General features: G+C 38.8%; 3 protein-coding genes across 4 annotated transcripts; 1 reads left to right on the top strand and 2 right to left on the bottom strand.

The window, feature by feature from the left end:
* Positions 1 to 1,414: 1,414 nt before the first annotated feature.
* LOC119409693 lies at positions 1,415 to 5,173 on the bottom strand. The gene is made up of 3 exons (XM_037676595.1): positions 4,791 to 5,173; positions 2,780 to 3,586; positions 1,415 to 1,930 (listed from the first exon to the last, which is right to left on the bottom strand). The coding sequence occupies exons 1-3, from the start codon at positions 5,085 to 5,087 to the stop codon at positions 1,415 to 1,417; spliced, it is 1,620 nt and encodes a 539-aa protein (XP_037532523.1). The 5' UTR covers positions 5,088 to 5,173.
* A 1,461-nt stretch (positions 5,174 to 6,634) lies between these two features.
* On the bottom strand, positions 6,635 to 10,414 carry ino80e (INO80 complex subunit E). 2 transcript variants are annotated; one of them, XM_037676236.1, is made up of 8 exons: positions 10,349 to 10,414; positions 10,038 to 10,120; positions 9,888 to 9,958; positions 9,755 to 9,807; positions 9,588 to 9,669; positions 7,832 to 7,949; positions 7,441 to 7,539; positions 6,635 to 7,054 (listed from the first exon to the last, which is right to left on the bottom strand). In XM_037676236.1, exons 1-8 carry the CDS (start codon positions 10,374 to 10,376, stop codon positions 6,848 to 6,850), a joined length of 741 nt encoding a protein of 246 aa, XP_037532164.1. In that variant the 5' UTR covers positions 10,377 to 10,414; the 3' UTR covers positions 6,635 to 6,847. The 2 variants fall into 2 exon arrangements, with proteins under 2 accessions (XP_037532164.1, XP_037532165.1); XM_037676237.1 differs by lacking the exon at positions 7,441 to 7,539.
* A 1,188-nt stretch (positions 10,415 to 11,602) lies between these two features.
* Positions 11,603 to 16,068, top strand: si:ch73-54f23.4 (zinc-binding protein A33). The gene is made up of 7 exons (XM_037676596.1): positions 11,603 to 11,694; positions 11,905 to 11,979; positions 12,132 to 12,227; positions 13,265 to 13,498; positions 13,837 to 13,859; positions 13,995 to 14,110; positions 15,512 to 16,068. The coding sequence occupies exons 2-7, from the start codon at positions 11,914 to 11,916 to the stop codon at positions 16,066 to 16,068; spliced, it is 1,092 nt and encodes a 363-aa protein (XP_037532524.1). The 5' UTR covers positions 11,603 to 11,694; positions 11,905 to 11,913.
* The last annotated feature ends 809 nt before the right edge of the window (positions 16,069 to 16,877 follow it).

The raw sequence follows: 16,877 nt of genomic DNA on the forward strand, positions 1-16,877 counted from the left end.
CTTGTTAGAACTACCAAAGAATGGTTAAAGAAGAATAAAGTTCATGTTATGGACTGGCCAAGTCAAAGTCCTGACCTTAATCCAATTGAAATGTTTTGGAAGGACCTGAAGCTGCAGTTAATGTGAGGAACCCACCAACATCCCAGAGTTGAATTTGTTCTGTAACAGCTAAAATTCCTCCAAGCCGGTGTGCAGGACTGATCAACAGTTACTGGAAATATTTAGTTAGTTATTGCTGCGGGGGGGGGGGGGGGGGTCACACCAGATACTGAAATCAAAGGTTCACATACTTTTGCCACTGACATATGTAATATTGGATCATTTTCCTCCGTAAATAAATGACCAAGTATACTATTTTTGTTGCACTTGTTTAAATGGGTTCACTTTATCTAATTTTAGGACTTGTGCAGAAATCTGATAATATTTTAGGTCATGCTTATCAGAGAGTCAGAGTCAGAGTTTCTTTATTGTCATTCGCACCTCATGCAAAAATATATAAATTCTAAAGGGTTCATGAACTTTCAAGCACCGCTGTGTTTTACATACACACCATCTCTGAGCCTCAGCTTGTTTAGGGTGATAGCTGCTCTTCTGAGCACCTCTGTGCAAAATTAAAATCTAATGTAATCTGTTGATTTCTTTACCCACATTTTCTTGCAAGTTATTGTATTAAAACGATTAACACACTGAATCTGACTGCAATAAAAAAAATAGTAAGATACAAAAATGAACTAAACAAGACATGTTACATTTATGAACCAGCATTTTCTTTTATTCAAGTCTAAAGGTGGGACAAGGACACAGTGTTGAAGTTCAATCCAAAAGCAGACTGTGCACAGAGTTTTTCATAAACCACAACTTTCAGGTACAGCAGGTTATTTAAGCAGTCGGCTTTCCAAGCAACCCACATTTTAATAGACATAGGATTTTTTTTTTTTTTTTTTACATTTGCATTAAAACAACACATCTATAAATCCTTCTAAGCAAGGCATACATGTCAAACTCAAGGCCCGGGGGCCAAATGTGGCCCTCATTGACATCTTATCTGACCCTCAAGATCATATGTGAAATGTAAAATACTTATATCTCTTGAATTTTTCAGTAATCTTTGATGATGATGTGGAAAGCACAACAGAGAACATCAAATGAGACCAATCAAACTCTTGTTGAGGAACATGTGACCAAGAAAACATGGCAGGTATCTGATTTGAGTTAATGTAGTTTTTGAAATTGGCCCTTAGTTTGAAAAAGGTTTTAATTTTGGACACTTTTGTAAGTGAGTTTCACACCCCTGTTCTAAGGCATATCAAATGACATCATGTTCAGTTTTTTTGTTCAACCTCTCCTTGTGTTGATGAAATTTACAAACCAAAAGTATCTAAAGAAAGTTTATGTATGGCTTTATTATAATCCTTCATTCTGACTCTCGACCAAAGGCCTCTTTTACTCCACCGACGACCACATCCACCATCCCCATTATTAACCCCCCTCCCAGCCTGAACACATTTCCCACACCATTTTTGCTTCTCCATGCTAGCTTTCCCAACCCTCCGCCAACAGCTTGAGCTTGACCCCCCATCTCTGACATCACCGTTCCCACAAAACCCTCAGTTTGCTCCCACAGCTGTCCTCCAAAGAACCTGGTGACCGACCAGGTATTATCCAGAACATCCCCACATAATCCCATCGTGTCCCCAGCCAGGGTGCCCATCCCTGTGACCCCCGTGTGGCAGCTGCTCAGCAGGGCCTCCAGCATCGAGGAGCTGCAGTAGTAAGCACTGGAGAAGCAGCTCTCCCCGATATCCAGCAGCATTTCAGTGGCTGAGCCCACCCAGGAGAGGAGGTCTGAGGTGAGGAGGTGGAACACAGTGTAGGTGTCTCCAGGCAGGGCGGTAAGAACTCCAAGATCCTCCTGAAGAACGTAGCTCACCTGAGTCAAGAGAAAGGTGTTGAAATTAAAAACATGAGTTAACAATAAAGCAATGAACCCAGAGACATTTTATGACCACACCTCATCCCTGTGGTTTTATATTGTAGCTATGGGACCAGAAGGACAAAACAGTAACTTTACAAGACTAAACTCATAATATACTCTGTATGTGTGAACGCTTAGAATAACCCATTATTTACCTATAAAGGAACTAGGTAACATAATAAATTTAAATATAATCATTCAAACGTTAAACAGTTTATGTATGTATTTATGTATTATACTGTATGTATAACAGGTCAGATACAAGTAAATACATAAAAATACACTTTAGTAATGTCATAAAACTGGTCACACAAGAATGACCTTTCACAACTTCACAACCATCTTTAATTCAAATGTAGCTCTATGAACTAGGGGTGCACCGATTGCAGTTTCCTGGCCGATCACCAATCACTAAAAAAACCCAACCTGCTGATTCCAATTTTGGCCGATACTAATTTTGGTATAAGCAACACTGTCAGGTGTTATAAGGTCACAATGCACCTTCAATTTTCCAGTCGTATTTTATTGAAAAACATACCCTTGAATAATATCGTAGAAACAATACAAACTTGTTTTAACTAGCCATGAGTCTGAAATATAAATGAAGGTTAGACAATTGTTGTTAAAACTACAAAAAATCTGTAAAATCGGTTTCTCGTGTAAGCATCGGCCGATCTCCTATCTCCCAAAATTAAGGACATCGTGGCCGATTTATCGGTGCACCCCTAATATAAACATCACAAACTTGCTAAAGGACCTTCTTGAGGCAGATCTAGGCTGAAACGCTTCATTACTCTGTTTTACCTGTGCAGGTAACTCTGTGATGGTAGAGAACACAGGGCGCAGAGGAGCTGTGATAATAGACATGGTGGTGGATAGGATGAAGACCAGAGGATGTGTGGAGTTTGAGTCTGTGTCCTCCTCCTCACTGACTGTTTCATGGACATCAGGCTGTTGACGAGCGCTGCTCACAGAAGTCTCTGCTGCGGTTTCTTCTGTTACGTCGGAAACTTTAGTTTTCTCCAAACGAGCGTCAACTTCAGCCACATGTTCGGCTGCTGTTAATGCTTCTCTGCTCTTCTTTGTGGCTTTGTCTACGTCTGGATCTGTAGTTCCTGAATTAGCGTCTGCAGTATCTGCCTCAGTGTTTCCAACGCTTGCAGAAAGCTCATCATTGTGAAGACTCTCACTAATTGCAGCTGTCTCTTGTTCTTTTCCTCCACAGCCTTCAGAGAACAGCTCTGCCACCCCCAGCACCTCCTCCAGCTCCTTCATGCTCACTCGCTTCTCACCCTCCCCTGTCTTTTTGATGAGCCCCATGCTGAAGCCAGCCTTCCCGTCTGGAGGGGTGCAGCACACTGCAGACCACAGCAGCTTCATCTGACACTCCTCGTCTCCATCCTCGGCCGCCCCGAGTCGTCCGGCTCCTGTCAGGACGTAGACGTCGCCCCCTGAAGAGCTGCACTGTGGAATGATGCTCGACCGGACCAGTGCTGTGACTGTCGAGTCCCAGTGTTGAAGAGGGGAGTCTGCGGGGGTGCCAGGCTGAGACGGACCCCTGCCTCCTCTGAGAAGAGCTGGGACTCTGACACTGTCCACTTCTTCCTCTGCCTGACAGAAAAAAATGTCAACTCAGCTGTTTAGGAACAATGACTCTTATAATGCACCTAATACTTTTATATAACTAAAAACAAGATGTCAAAGTGAAATATCAGTTGAAATGTTTGTGGATTCCTTTGCTATCGTGTACCAATTGATAATTTTGTTATTTAAATAAAAAGGTAAACCATTTCATGCTTCTGGGGGACTAACTCGTTGTTTCAGCCGTTTTGTGCATATAAAGGTCTGCAAATTTACAAAAGCTAAAGATGATACCAAAAGTGTTTCTATAAGCTGTTTAAACTGTATTTATTTGGAAATCCAAACTATTCTTTGCATACTTGTAGATATTGTTACACAACATATCTGCACGATCACTGCTTGAAAGTTAAGCAAGCGTCCCCAAACAAACACAAGCTGCTGGGCTGGACCTGAACAAATCAGGTGACTAAGAGCAAGTATTGTTCAAAACAGTGACAAGAAGTGTTCTAACAAAAAAAAAAGTTTTTCCAAATCATGTATGAGAACATAAAGTAAAAGCTATTACATCTTTATTATGGGCTAGTTAAAGTCTGGCTAGATTGGTATGCTTGTACCACATTAATGAGTATTTATCTGTTTCATTTACCACTGACACATTGATGAACAGCTCTAAATGTGTAATGCAATGATGCAAGCAATATTTTGGCATAAATACCACTGTGGTATTCAGATTGGGATCATTTTAAATGCTACTTGAGTATAAACAAGTAACAGTATTCACTGTTTCTATTGTTCTTATTAGAACAAACTTTTCTACAGATACATAACCCAACAAATATTAGTGTATTTTCTTGTTATGTGGAAGGTGGTTTTAACTGGCATATGTCTCAAAGGTTTTAACCACTGGTATAAAGAGTTAAAAGAACAAGATGAATTTCACAATTTTGAAAATGTTTTGCTTTATTACAGGCCTCAACTCAGCTCTGATTTCTTATAATTGTTGGGTCATCACCCAAACAGGACTTCCTAATTTAGTTTATCATTCCAACAATTGGAAAAAAAATGTGCTATACGTGTCAGATAAATGTAGTGGGATAATCCCACGTATTTAAGTAAACAAACTTTCTACCTCATGTGTTTTTGTTTGTAAGAGTTACATATTTTTCTGCAACCTACTTTAGAAAATGAATTTTTCAAAACGAGACACTTTAAAAAGTGATAAATGTGTCCTTACCACATTCTCCTCTCCCTTCTCTATCCATCCAGGGCTGAGATGGAAGGCAGTGTAAACAGCTGTGTCACAGATCGGTCTGGACAGTGTGGCAAACGCCTGTCCCCCGGGCAGCTCGTGGCAGCGAGGGCGCAGCTGCAGCCCCGCGGAGGCTCCCTTTGGAGGGGTCTGTCTGTAGAAGCAGTCGCTGCAGAGGCTGAAGCCTGGATCTGAGCTGTGCTCATCTGGCTGCGACAGGCCAAGGCCTGATGCTGCCAGCAGCCAGACAGCAGCTGCTCTGACAGCAGCAGGACCCAGCATGGTGGTGAGCTCAGCAAACCCCCCCTCTCTCACACACAAACACAAGAGTGAGGAGGGAGAGGCTTATAAATTATCCAGTGGTTTCTGTGTATAGATGGAGAAGATAAAATAGCTGCTGATGACTTCTTGTTTTCCTCACCCACTGCTCGTGTCGACCTCCCGTTTGGCTCCAAACATGCCTTCTTTTAATCTCAGCTGTGCTCTGAGGGAGCGAATCAGTATTTGCAGGCACAATCTTGCTTACTCCTTCATTTCCCTTTCCCTGACAGCCTCACCCCCCTCAGTTCCACCCTCTGGCTGTTTCTGTACCTCACCCCTCCCTTCCACGCCTCCCAACCCATGGCTGTTATGTGCACAAGCTCAGTCCACACCTATTAATTACCTGTAAGTCTGCATTCCCAAACAATTGTCTTTGTGTCATGCTTGATTGACAAACTTTAAAGTCCAGTTTTCTCGGCCATGCACATTCCTGAATCATAACCCGGCACTGAGCTGCTGCGAACTGTTTCCAAACCAAACGTCTCATTTAAAACCCCAAATACAGACTGAATGAGCTCTAAAATGAGCGAGGTCTGTTTATGAAATCCTCATTAAAGTTTAATCTCCACAGTGTCACATTCATGGTTCACTATCACACCCAGAGTCCAGTGATTACTGAAATCAGACTTCTCAGACACAAAATATTTATGGCTGGAAAACTGAAGCTCACCTTCCTAAATATTAAAGAACAGGCCTGTTGAGACATGAAAGGCATGAACTGATCTTTTTCTAATCATTATGCTGCCAACCATAAACACATAACATTTTAAACAGTATTTTTTACATCAAGAGGGAGAGGAATTTTGCCAGACTGTCTTCATGTTGCGTAAGGGTTATGGCGAAGAGAAGCCAACGGTATGCCTGGACTTTTATCTAACGCTGAATCCTCTGAAGAGGGAGAAAACAAGCAAAGAAATATGTGTAACAAAGACAAAGCAGGTGAAGTTATAAGATTATAATAATAACGTATTATAGTTCAAGTCATTTACAGACTGGTAAAATTCAGAGTCTGTAACTCAGGAATGAATGATTAAGAATGTCGTGCTTAGGGTGGGTCATAAATCCATCTGTAGGATATGTGGAGCACTTTCGCACGTTCAGGACACTGAAATTGTGCAATGACAATTGTTTTAGTCAAACGTACAATAGTTATTTTGTTTGCTTTTACAAAATAAAAAATTATCACCTGTGGCGTTTGTAAAAAAAATTTAAAAAAAAAAGTGAAAATGCTTACATTTAAATAAAACCCTTTTGTGAGAGTTACATCAAAAACATTACATATCAATGAATAAAAAACTTTTGTTTTCTACAATTTGATACATTAACAAAAGAATGAACAATGTAAATTCTGTAACAAATAAACAAAAATATGCATTTTAAAAAGTTACAAACTAACAGTTTTAATGCAAGTCTGAGATGGTGGTTAGACATGACAAACCTTTATGACTTAAGTATTAAGGACATGTAACTGTTGCACAAATGATCTAATAAGGCCATTGAATTTATTAGACAATTTGTCATTCTGTCACAGTTTCATTACTTCACGTTTTAAATTAACATTCTTCTCTAAATGTTGTTTCAACAGTGACATTACATACAGCCATAATACACCAGGGGATGTTTTCTTTTCAAAAGTCAGTCAAGTACAACCTCCACTCCCACAAACAGATGCAAATTCCTCCACCTCCTGCCTTTAAATAAATCCTAACGCCCACTCCTGCTCACTCGTTAGGGATGTCGATGACCAGTTCGGCCTCGTCTCCCTCCCCTCGGTCTTCGTCACCTCTGTCGCTGTCACCGTCACTCTCATCTTCTTCCTCAGCTGCATCTCCGCTGAGCATCTGCCGGGGAACCCAGCTGAAGGAGCCGCCGGCTGCTGCAGCAGCTGCAGGGGCTGATGAGTAGTTAGATGCCATTGGAGCAACAACCTGAGGAGATCAAAATGAATCAAACAAAATACACAGACACAGATGAAAATGAAGACACGATGGAGGAGAATGGAGGGCGAACGGATGGCTACTTTATAAATGTCAAATCAAAAGAAAACCTGCATTATATATATGAAGGTATACAAAAACTAACCAGAAGTTAATCTCTGTGTATTGTGGCCTAAAATATTGCAGTTAGAAATTAAAATATATTTGTTTTATATCTGACTTTATGTACATCCTGAGATAGATCACCAAACTGACAAAGCTTCTCTGCTGTCAACTATAAATGGTTTATTCTTATGCACAATGTGAGAAGTCAATATCAGATCTAATTCATCATTGTTGCTCTCTCTAAAAACTATATTTTCCCCTCTCCCCCTCACCTTCCCTGTGGATTCTTTCTTGCTTTTTGGTGTCTTTGTTTTTCTCTCTTTCTTCATTCGCTCAGCAGCTGGTGCCAAATACTCTGGTGGGAAGGGCATCTACCCAACACACATGCAGATCCCAGATTGCCAAATGACCACATGAACATGCATGCATACAGTCGGAAAGAGATTACAAGACAAACACATATACAAAACACACATGCACACAAATAAAGAATGACCAGTAAAGAGACAGTGAAAGCATTTTTTCCTCAACAAAAAAGAAAAAAAAATACAAGTACAATGATAAACAATCAAATAATGCTGAATGAAAACAGAGAATATGTTCTGCAGATGAAAAGAGAATGGCAGTAAAGTGATTGTAGCTAAGATGTAAGAAACAACTCACAGAGTTAAGGTAGGATCCAGCGCTGGACGACTGCAGAGGATTGACTCCAGAACGAGACAATGCAGAGAGATGAGGTGATGACGATGAAGAAAGACATGCACCAGGATTCATTTTTCTCCTGAAAAGAGTTCATGAGATATTCACAAGATTATGACAAAAGAAAAGAAACTATCTTTTCAGGCTTAAAGTGCTGCTGTTGTGCAGTGTATTGTTTTTGTACTTTTAATGCTTAGTGCATTCAAAGTCAAAGTTTCTTTATTTGTCATACGCACCACATGTGGTACAGGTGGTGGAACAAAATGTACACAGGGTCCCAGTTACATCTAACAAAAGTATAAATTGTAAAGAAAAACAGTAAGATCTAAGATATGAACGAAGAAAAACAAACTAAAAATACGCTAAGCACTAGTAGCACAAAAACAATACGCCGAACAGCAGCACGAACATGAGTCTGTGAGCAGACGAGTATGAATGAACACAGCAGCATGAATAAATCAGCAGCATGAGATCAGCAGCATGGATAATCAGCAGCACATATCAACAATCAAGTGGCATTACAATGATTATTCCACAGTGATTATTCTAGTTAGAGATTCATGAGTCTAACAGCCTCAGGGTAGAAGCTGTTCCTCAGTCTAGTGGTTCTACACTTAATGCTCCTCAACCTCCTTCCTGAGGGGAGCGGGGCAAAAAGTGTGTGTGCTGAGTGAGTGGGGTCCTTCATGATGCAGGTGGCCCTCTTCCTGTATCTGGAGATGTAGATGTTTGTGATGGTGGGGAGACTGACTCCAAAAGACTTCTGTGTAGCCTTCACCACTCTCTGCAAAGCTTTTCTTTCTGTAGCTGTGCAGCCTCCATGCTCCATTCTTAGTTTAGCGTTTTTCTTAGTTCATATCTTATTACTGTCTTTTCTTTACAATTTCTACTTTTGTTGGATGTAACTGGGACCATGTGTACACAAACATGTACCACATGTGGTGGAATGACAAATAAAGAAACTTTGACTTAAAGCAATCAAATTTTGACCCCCCCCCTAAAAAAAAAGTTTGTGCCAATCACTGACATTTACTAGTCTAGCAGTTTAGAAGTCACTCATGTGACACATTCATGTTACATGATGTGTGAAAAACATGTCATGTTTTTTAACTTCTTTTTAATGCTGGTGAAGATTCTCAGTCATCTAGAACATGATAAATCCAAAAAACAACCTCTTTTTTAGATTTAGTAGTTTAGAAAAGTCAATAATTAATAATCACTTTTACAGAGCAGCTTATGGCATTTCGATGTTCTTAATTTTTAAAGATCACTTTGGTAGAATTTTACATCCAATCACATACTAGTTTGTTTTTTTAGTACTTCAAAGGCATTTGCTCTTTTCCTTGCAGTATATTTTATATTTTTACATTTTGTTTTCATTGGGAAAGATTACTTTGCACAAAAGTACTTTAACTTTTGAAAAGTTTGTTTAAAAACACTGACTGTTTTGTTTCTCATTTTTATGAATGGAGGTATAAAAAATAACTTGGGACAAATTAAAAGTTTTACAAGTGTCTCAAAATATAAAAAAAACATAAAGAAATATTATTTAAATTAATTTTCTTTTTCATAATTTTGTTATTGACTGGTAAGGGTAGACAAAACATTGATTCATCCATAATGAAATAACCTTACTTTACACCGCAACAATTTAACACTCTAAAAATGCTCAGGTACTAAAACCAGACTGAATGTTAGTGAAAGTGTTTACTAAACTTACTTCTTTGCACCATCTCTTTCTCTTTCCCTCTCTCTGATTCCTTCTATTTCACTGTTTTCTGAAGAGACTGTTGCATCTGAATCTGAAGGATAAATTTAGCAGCACAGTGAATATAAATAATACCACATTTAAATTTTGTAATCAAACTGGTTTTACGTTTAATTTACCTGAAGAGTCTTCATCTATCCTCTCATACTGCAGCAATCTGTCCAAAAGGAAGCTGTGAAAACAGATGAATGTGTTAATTTATTGAACTGTCTGTTTAACTCCCTGCATGAGTTAAACTATAGACAATCTCACCTTTTGTCTCTGGAAACCTTGAGAAGTTTCCTTTGTGCTCTCCTTAACTCCTCCTGAAAACATTCCTGCTCCTGAAAAGATAAAACACAGCAGGTAGATAACAGAAGTACGCACTTAAACAACATAAAAACACACATTTTGATCACTTACATAGACAAGGAATTTTAATTTTCGTTTAAGGTTTTTGTACTTCCGCTTGTAGTCGACCTCTACGTCTGCTTGACCGTTCATTTCTAAAATGAAAACAAACAAAACCATAAAACGACCCACTATAAAATACTGAATGTGAAGCTCTGCTAGCTTTACGCTAGCTAGAAATGTCATATATCACAGCCGACTGATCAAAAATAAAAACATGCAAGACTCACAAGCTAATGAAGACACACCCAAATATTTTAAAATATATAAACCAGACTATTCTGACTTTAAAATTAATTTAATATTTGTTAAACCAACGTTACCTCTAGCCTGCGGTTGTCTCTGCGACATGCTATTGTTTACAATCGTGACGTCATTCAGATGCGTCGCAGAGCAGTGCTGCCTCCTGCAGGTCAGGAGGTGTCAGTGCAAGGTCTGTCCAAGGTTGTCCCTCATTTTTACCTACAAAAACCAAGAACTGTAATAATTCAGTTCAGTTTATTTTCAGCTGACGTAATAAATTGTTTTTTTCTGCAGAAAATTTAAGAGCGAGAAATATAAAAAAGAAATAAAAATACATCTTACTGGGTGTACTTAAATTACACTAGTATTATAAAAAGTAACTTACTACATTTGTGTGCAACTTGTATTCATTAAAATTACTTGACTTGTGAAACAGGTTTCAAACTGTCATCAAAATAGTAAAACTATATTATTGATTGTGTGGAAATGCTTTTCCTTGACACTGATAACTTTTAAATAGCAAATGTGCATATTAATTATCTTTTTAATTTTGTACAATTTTCCATTGGAGATGTTCTTAAAATTGAAGATTTTGTTACTTTTAAGTTCTACAAATTTAAGAAATGATCAGTAACTATACAATCATTAATGATACAATAAAGATAAAAAAATCTTATTTGTTCCCTAGATGTACTTTTTTTTTACCTTCTCAGTCAGTAAGTACATCCATGACATCATGCAGCAAAGATTTTGTGTTTCTCTTTAATCCCCCTGTAGGTGTCATCTCCACCTGCCGCATTCTGTACTGCACCAAGTTTGCAGCTTTAATCTTAGCTTGCCACAGTCCCTTCCATGTGCCCAGTACCATGAATTATAGATGCAGACCATTTGCTTCAGTGCACATTCCCATAGCACACAGCCAGACCCTCTGTGTGTGGGATTAATGGCGGGTGGGGCGTGAGATATATAAAGATAAGTGGACAGACTATCATCAAAGTAAAGAAGAAAGAAATGTTGCTGGGTACTGGAAGAATATAAAATGCAAAAGACAGATGACTATAAGCAGGGTGACACCCACACACCTCAGCCAGCAAAAGCTCAGCAAGACACTGATGAAACAGCACCTTTTCATCCAGCTTCCAAACTGAGGACAGCTCATTATTGCAGCAGTGAAACCCCCCCCCCCCCCCACACACACACACACACACACACATTAGATAGACACCTCACAAGAATAAACATGGATTCTCTCCCTTCCAGACAAAACAACTGCTGATATGAAACACGATGCTGTATCTGACCGACCGTCGGCCTCTCTTGTTGTTTTCAAAGACACTGACGGACAAAAATAGATTTATCTGTTCCTGCCTCCATAAATCTCTGCTTCCAGCCACCCAGTCAGCTAGCACCCAACTCTCCCCCTGAGGTTCTTGTACTTTTTCAGCTTGGACATTTGTTCTTATGGTGCTGGTTTTCTATCACGTTGACATGTCCCCCCCACCTCATTGTCTTTTGTCTCTCTCTGTACTGATCTATTAATGTCCTTCACGTTGTCTCATCTACTTACACTCTTCATAACATTTATTTTGTTAAACCTCTTAGAGGTGCTTTTGCTCTTGTACTTTTGTAAATGCAGAAAACGGAAATGTACCAGAACCACACTAAGGACAACAACAACAACTGCAACAGAAGCCGCCTCAGTGATCACAAGGTAAGACTCATGTTTGAGAGTTTTCTCCTGAAGTTTGTTTAGAACAGCTGGCATGTTCATAATGTGATTACTGAGGCAGGATATCAAATCAGTGTCTGTTTTCTTCAGCGTTCTATTGTGTGTGTGTGTTTGTGTGTGTGTGAATGTCACAGGCGAAGCTTCTCCAGGCTATTAAAAGAATCAAGCATGAGGTAGATGAATGCAAAGAAGCAGAAAGAGAGACGTATATCGACTCAGTGGCAGTAGAGGTAACTTTACAGCAAAGTTCATTCCTCTTGTTCAAAATGTGTTGTTTTTTAAGAAACATCAATTTTAGATTAAAGCAAATGAGCATGCTAATAGCAATTAAAGAACAGGTTTAAACGGTATACATTAGTTTGTTGGTACAGTGACATAAATTCAGTGTTTTAATTAAATTTTGATAACATATTACACCTTAGACATAAATAACATGGGCTTATAGTAATATTTCAATAATGTTATGTGTTTATTTTTTCTTATTTTATTTTTTGCCCAAAAGTCATGTACTACTGTATTATATTTAAGCATTGGCCAATAACTTCCTGTAGTCTCAGGGCAGGTGAACTCAACATGCAAATTAAATGCAAACCAAAACCTTTAAACATAAATGTGACTAAAATCTATATATAAACTCAAAATCAGTGAAGAGGGGATTTCTTTACAAGAACTTTACTGCGTTTAAGACTTCTTATGGAGTTGACACGTTTTGTTTTTTAGTTATTGTGCACATTTTCTGTGAAGCAATTTGCTGAGTCTGAGCAAAAGGATTATTCCTGCCCACTAATCACACATTTATCACATCATCAATAAACTCTGATGACACAGCGTCCCTGGAACACATTCATGCTCCCACCATCACACTGTTTCCTCACATTTTAAAGACATCATTTTCAATAATGAGCTATTTTTAGGCCTTCGACATACATTTCTTCCCTTTTGATTAAATCTAGACTGATATGAGTTTGAGACGTCTGAATAATACTGCTCCAGAAATAAATCACTTACAATTCACATGTTCATTTTCTTACTTATGAGCTCTTGGGTAAAAGGAGGATTCTTTTTTTTTTTTATCAAAAAGCTGGAAATCCCAATTTAATCATGCAAAATGAATGATCTGAAAGATCAAAGTTTGCACCTTAAGCCCACATAAATCATGTAACATTACCTGCAAAAGCTTTAATTACAATGTTCAAAATTTTCAGTAAACAAAAAAGTAAACAGACCCAACTTAATGTACATAAAAGACACATGCGTCTTCTTTCAGAACAGGTTTGATGACCTGGAACGAGAAATCAGAGCTGAGTTTCAGAACCTTCATCTCTTCCTGGAGGAAGAGGAGTGTAAGGACTTGGAAAAGCTGAGGAGGGAACGACAGAAACAGCTGAAGCAGCTAAAGGAGAGGGAGAAAAAGATTGAAGCACAAGGAAAAGACCTGGAGAGAGCGATCACAGTGCTGAACAGCAAACTGGCCGAGGAGGACAGTCCCAAGCTGCTCAAAGTGAGAAAAACACTAAAATACAAAAGTTGCATCTGAAGAATTACATGTTCAAACTAAGAGTTACAGAGAAACCATGCCAGGCATCTCCGAGGAAATCTGCAGAGCTGCAATAACTGTCCCACCGTGCTGTTGCACTTCCTCCGTGCTTGATGTATAATAGACATTGATCAGCCAAATAGTTGACCTGTCTAGTTTAACAAGTGAAAATCAATTTCTCATTTAAAAGCAAAAGGAAAGCCGATGCATTTGTCAGCAAAAAGAAGAGCAACGCTAATGAGAGGATCTGTGAATGTCAGTTTAACGGACAGACATTTATTAAATCCTTTTTCTCATTGCAGGAAATCCAAGATCTCATAAAAAGGCAAGTTTTCTCAAATTATGTATTTAATGAAATTCATAGATGGTACTGGTTTGTATCAGTCTGTCCTCATGCTGGTGTGACCTTCGACCCCCTGCCATCGTTCAGGTCTTTTTTCTTCTCATCTTCCACAAACAGATCTCAGGTCAGCTTTGTTCTTCCAGCAGAGGTGGACACAGAGGTTCGCTCTGGTCAGTTTGTGGGCCCCATTCAGTACAGGATATGGAAGCACATGAAAAGCTGCCTCTACCCAAGTATGCACACGTCTGTCCGTTAAAGCTAAAAACTTTCTGTGAAAATGCAGAGTGAAAGCTGAGCACTGAATGACTTTTCTGAAATATGTTGAAGAATGAATGAAATGACTTGGTACAAGTTGAAACAAGCAGAACAGAATTGACAAAACAGTTGCTAAAAGCTAAAATGAGCACAAAAAAAAAACATAGCTAAAGCTAAACATGGCATGCACTAAAATTGGTCAAACAACAGATAAAAATATAAAATAGCAAAACTGTAGCAAAAGCTATTAGGAGCTAAACAGTAGCTACAAGCTAAAATTAGCTAAACTGCAGCTAAATTTTGGAGTGTGGTGGCACAGAGGTTGGTGACGATGGGCCTGTGATTGGAAAGTTGCAGGTTCAACTCCCAGTACAGTCAACATCAAAATGTGGGTGGAAAAGGTGAAACACCCACACCTGTCTCCATCTTCATTTACCCCACTCTGGGCCCCTGAGCAAGGCCCTTAACCTCCACAATCTGCTCCCAAAAACAGGTCTCTCTTGAAAATGAGTTCTCATGACTCAATGAGACTACCTGTATAAATAAAGGGTAAATGAAAAAATGAGAAAAAAAAAGCTTAAATGAGCTAAATCCTAGCTTAAATCAAGCAATAGTTAAATAGCAAGTAAACGTAAAATCAGCAAAACAGAAGCTAAAGGTCTAAGTTAGCTAAACTATACATAGATTTGCTAGAATCAACAAAATCACAAATAAAATTAGAATTCTCTAATATCAACAGAGTAAAAGCTAAATTTTACAAAACAGTAACTAAAAACTAAATGTAGCAAAAGCTCTAATTAGGTAAGTCATAGCCAAAAGTTAAAAAAAAAATTAAAACAGTAGCTAAAATTTAGAAATACTAAAAAAGTAGTTAAAAGCCGTAGTTTTTTATTTTTTTATTTTATTGTAGCAAGGTCATAGCTAAATGCTACAACTGGCTAAACATGGCTAAAACCTAAATGTAGCAACACTGGAGCTAAAAGCTATATTTAGAGAAACCATAGCTAAAAGCTAAAATCAACATAAGACAATAAAATCTGAGACAATTTGTTGATGTACTGTAGATTTCAAAAAGAACAATATTTATGAGCTACTGAAAAGAACTCAATGTCTTTGTATAAAAAAAGTAAAGTTAAATAATTGTACCTATGTTTTTAATACTAAAAGTCATAAATACCGAAAGTCTCTCCATCATTGACTGAGCCAAACCTTTTGATGTATAAATGGTTAAAATAGCATAAACGTATTCAGAAGTAGTTTGTTTGCAAAAATAAACAACTACAAACAGGAAAACAATATGATTGCTTATTCAGCATCCACATAATCATTGAAATGAGCAGATAAACTCACCGTATGACCCAATATGTTTCTACATATAGATATTACATCGGTGACCTTTGACCCTGACACTGCCCACCCTAGCCTGACTCTGTCCCAGTTCTGCACTTCGATTCGGTTCCAAGAGAATAAAGACACTTCAGACGTCCAAGCCAACCCACGTCGGTTCCACTATTATTACTGCGTGTTGGGCCACCAGTGCTTCACCACCGGTCGACACTACTGGGAGGTGGAGGTGGGAGACAAGACAGCGTGGAGGCTGGGTGTCGCACGAGGAGATGTTCCCAGAGGTGAGATGGCTGCTGCTAGCGGCACCTCCCGCGGCCTCTGGACGTTAGCCCTGAAGGACGGCTCCATCTTGGCCTGCATTGATCCAAAACCCACTAAAATCAACGTGTCCGTCCACCTCGTGCGCGTTGGCATCTTCTTAGACTGCAACAAGGAGGAGGTGACTTTCTATAATGCTGTTACCATGGCGCCCATTTACACTTTCTCCATGGGAACTGTCCTGGTTCCCCTGTTTCCCTTCTTCAACCCCTGTGACACAGATGATGGGAAGAACACGGCACCACTTGTAATCTTTAATCCGTCACTGTAACACGCTGCTCTCACCAGCGCTGACAGGTTTCATGTTAGCAGAATATTTTACAGTAACTTTAATTTTCTGGTTTGAAGCTGTAGCTGTACATCCACTGGTTGATGTCTGAGAGCTTCACTGAATAGTGGTTTATAAAATATGTTGCTAACAGACAGACAGCGTGGATTTAAACAGTTATTATCAAAGTTAAGCAAATATATTGTGCCATACTCAGATTATGTGTTGGGAATGACTCACAGCTACTACCACATCAAATTATAGCTCATTATCTGTTAAACTGATTGAGTGAAAATCATTTTTTATGCTGCCTGAGGTTGATTAGGTAATCTGGATTGACTCCATAAATCAGTAGTTGTAGATGTACATTCAATGGATACTTTCTGAGTGTTAAGTACAAGTTTGTCTCATGGTTCAAGAGATATTTTGCTAACACCACAAACAAATGAACACACAGAACATGGGGAAACATTACCACACTTTCACCTTTTGTTGATAAGAATTCAAATTATTGGGATTAAAACCTCAAAAAGGACTTAGTTTGTTTGAGACGTCTGATGTTTCTGTGATAAATAAAATGTTCTGAGTTTTATTATGGAAGTAAATAGAAGGTTGCCCCCAGCAGGTGCATTTTTATGGTTTTACTTTTGGCTTGTTTATTAATACCTCTGGTGTTTGCATGCTGCTCTGAAATGTCCTGGTGAGCTGACAGAAGCAACAAGTCAATGACATCATCAGAGGTGAGAGAGTGGCTCCATGAGAACAAAACTGGACTTCTACGGAAAGGAAAAAAAAACCTGACACTTAAAATG

Source organism: Nematolebias whitei, chromosome 5 (assembly GCF_014905685.2).
Source record: "Nematolebias whitei isolate Nwh7 chromosome 5, NemWhi1, whole genome shotgun sequence".
Lineage (NCBI taxonomy): Eukaryota > Metazoa > Chordata > Actinopteri > Cyprinodontiformes > Rivulidae > Nematolebias > Nematolebias whitei.

Excerpts from the sequence above, each read along its gene's own strand:
- ino80e (XM_037676236.1), bottom strand. The coding sequence starts at position 10,376 with ATGTCGCAGAGACAACCGCAGGCTAGAG. Across the intron at positions 7,540-7,831 it reads CTGGATCCTACCTTAACTCT|ATGCCCTTCCCACCAGAGTA; the intron begins GTGAGTTGTTTC and ends TGTGTTGGGTAG. Across the intron at positions 7,055-7,440 it reads AGAAAGAATCCACAGGGAAG|GTTGTTGCTCCAATGGCATC; the intron begins GTGAGGGGGAGA and ends TGATCTCCTCAG.
- si:ch73-54f23.4 (XM_037676596.1), top strand. The coding sequence starts at position 11,914 with ATGTACCAGAACCACACTAAGGACAACAACAACAACTGCAACAGAAGC. Across the intron at positions 13,499-13,836 it reads ACAGTCCCAAGCTGCTCAAA|GAAATCCAAGATCTCATAAA; the intron begins GTGAGAAAAACA and ends TTCTCATTGCAG. Across the intron at positions 13,860-13,994 it reads ATCCAAGATCTCATAAAAAG|ATCTCAGGTCAGCTTTGTTC; the intron begins GCAAGTTTTCTC and ends TTCCACAAACAG.
- LOC119409693 (XM_037676595.1), bottom strand. The coding sequence starts at position 5,087 with ATGCTGGGTCCTGCTGCTGTCAGAGCAGCTGCTGTCTGGCTGCTGGCA. Across the intron at positions 3,587-4,790 it reads AGAAGGGAGAGGAGAATGTG|GCAGAGGAAGAAGTGGACAG; the intron begins GTAAGGACACAT and ends TTTTTCTGTCAG. Across the intron at positions 1,931-2,779 it reads TCACAGAGTTACCTGCACAG|GTGAGCTACGTTCTTCAGGA; the intron begins GTAAAACAGAGT and ends CTCTTGACTCAG.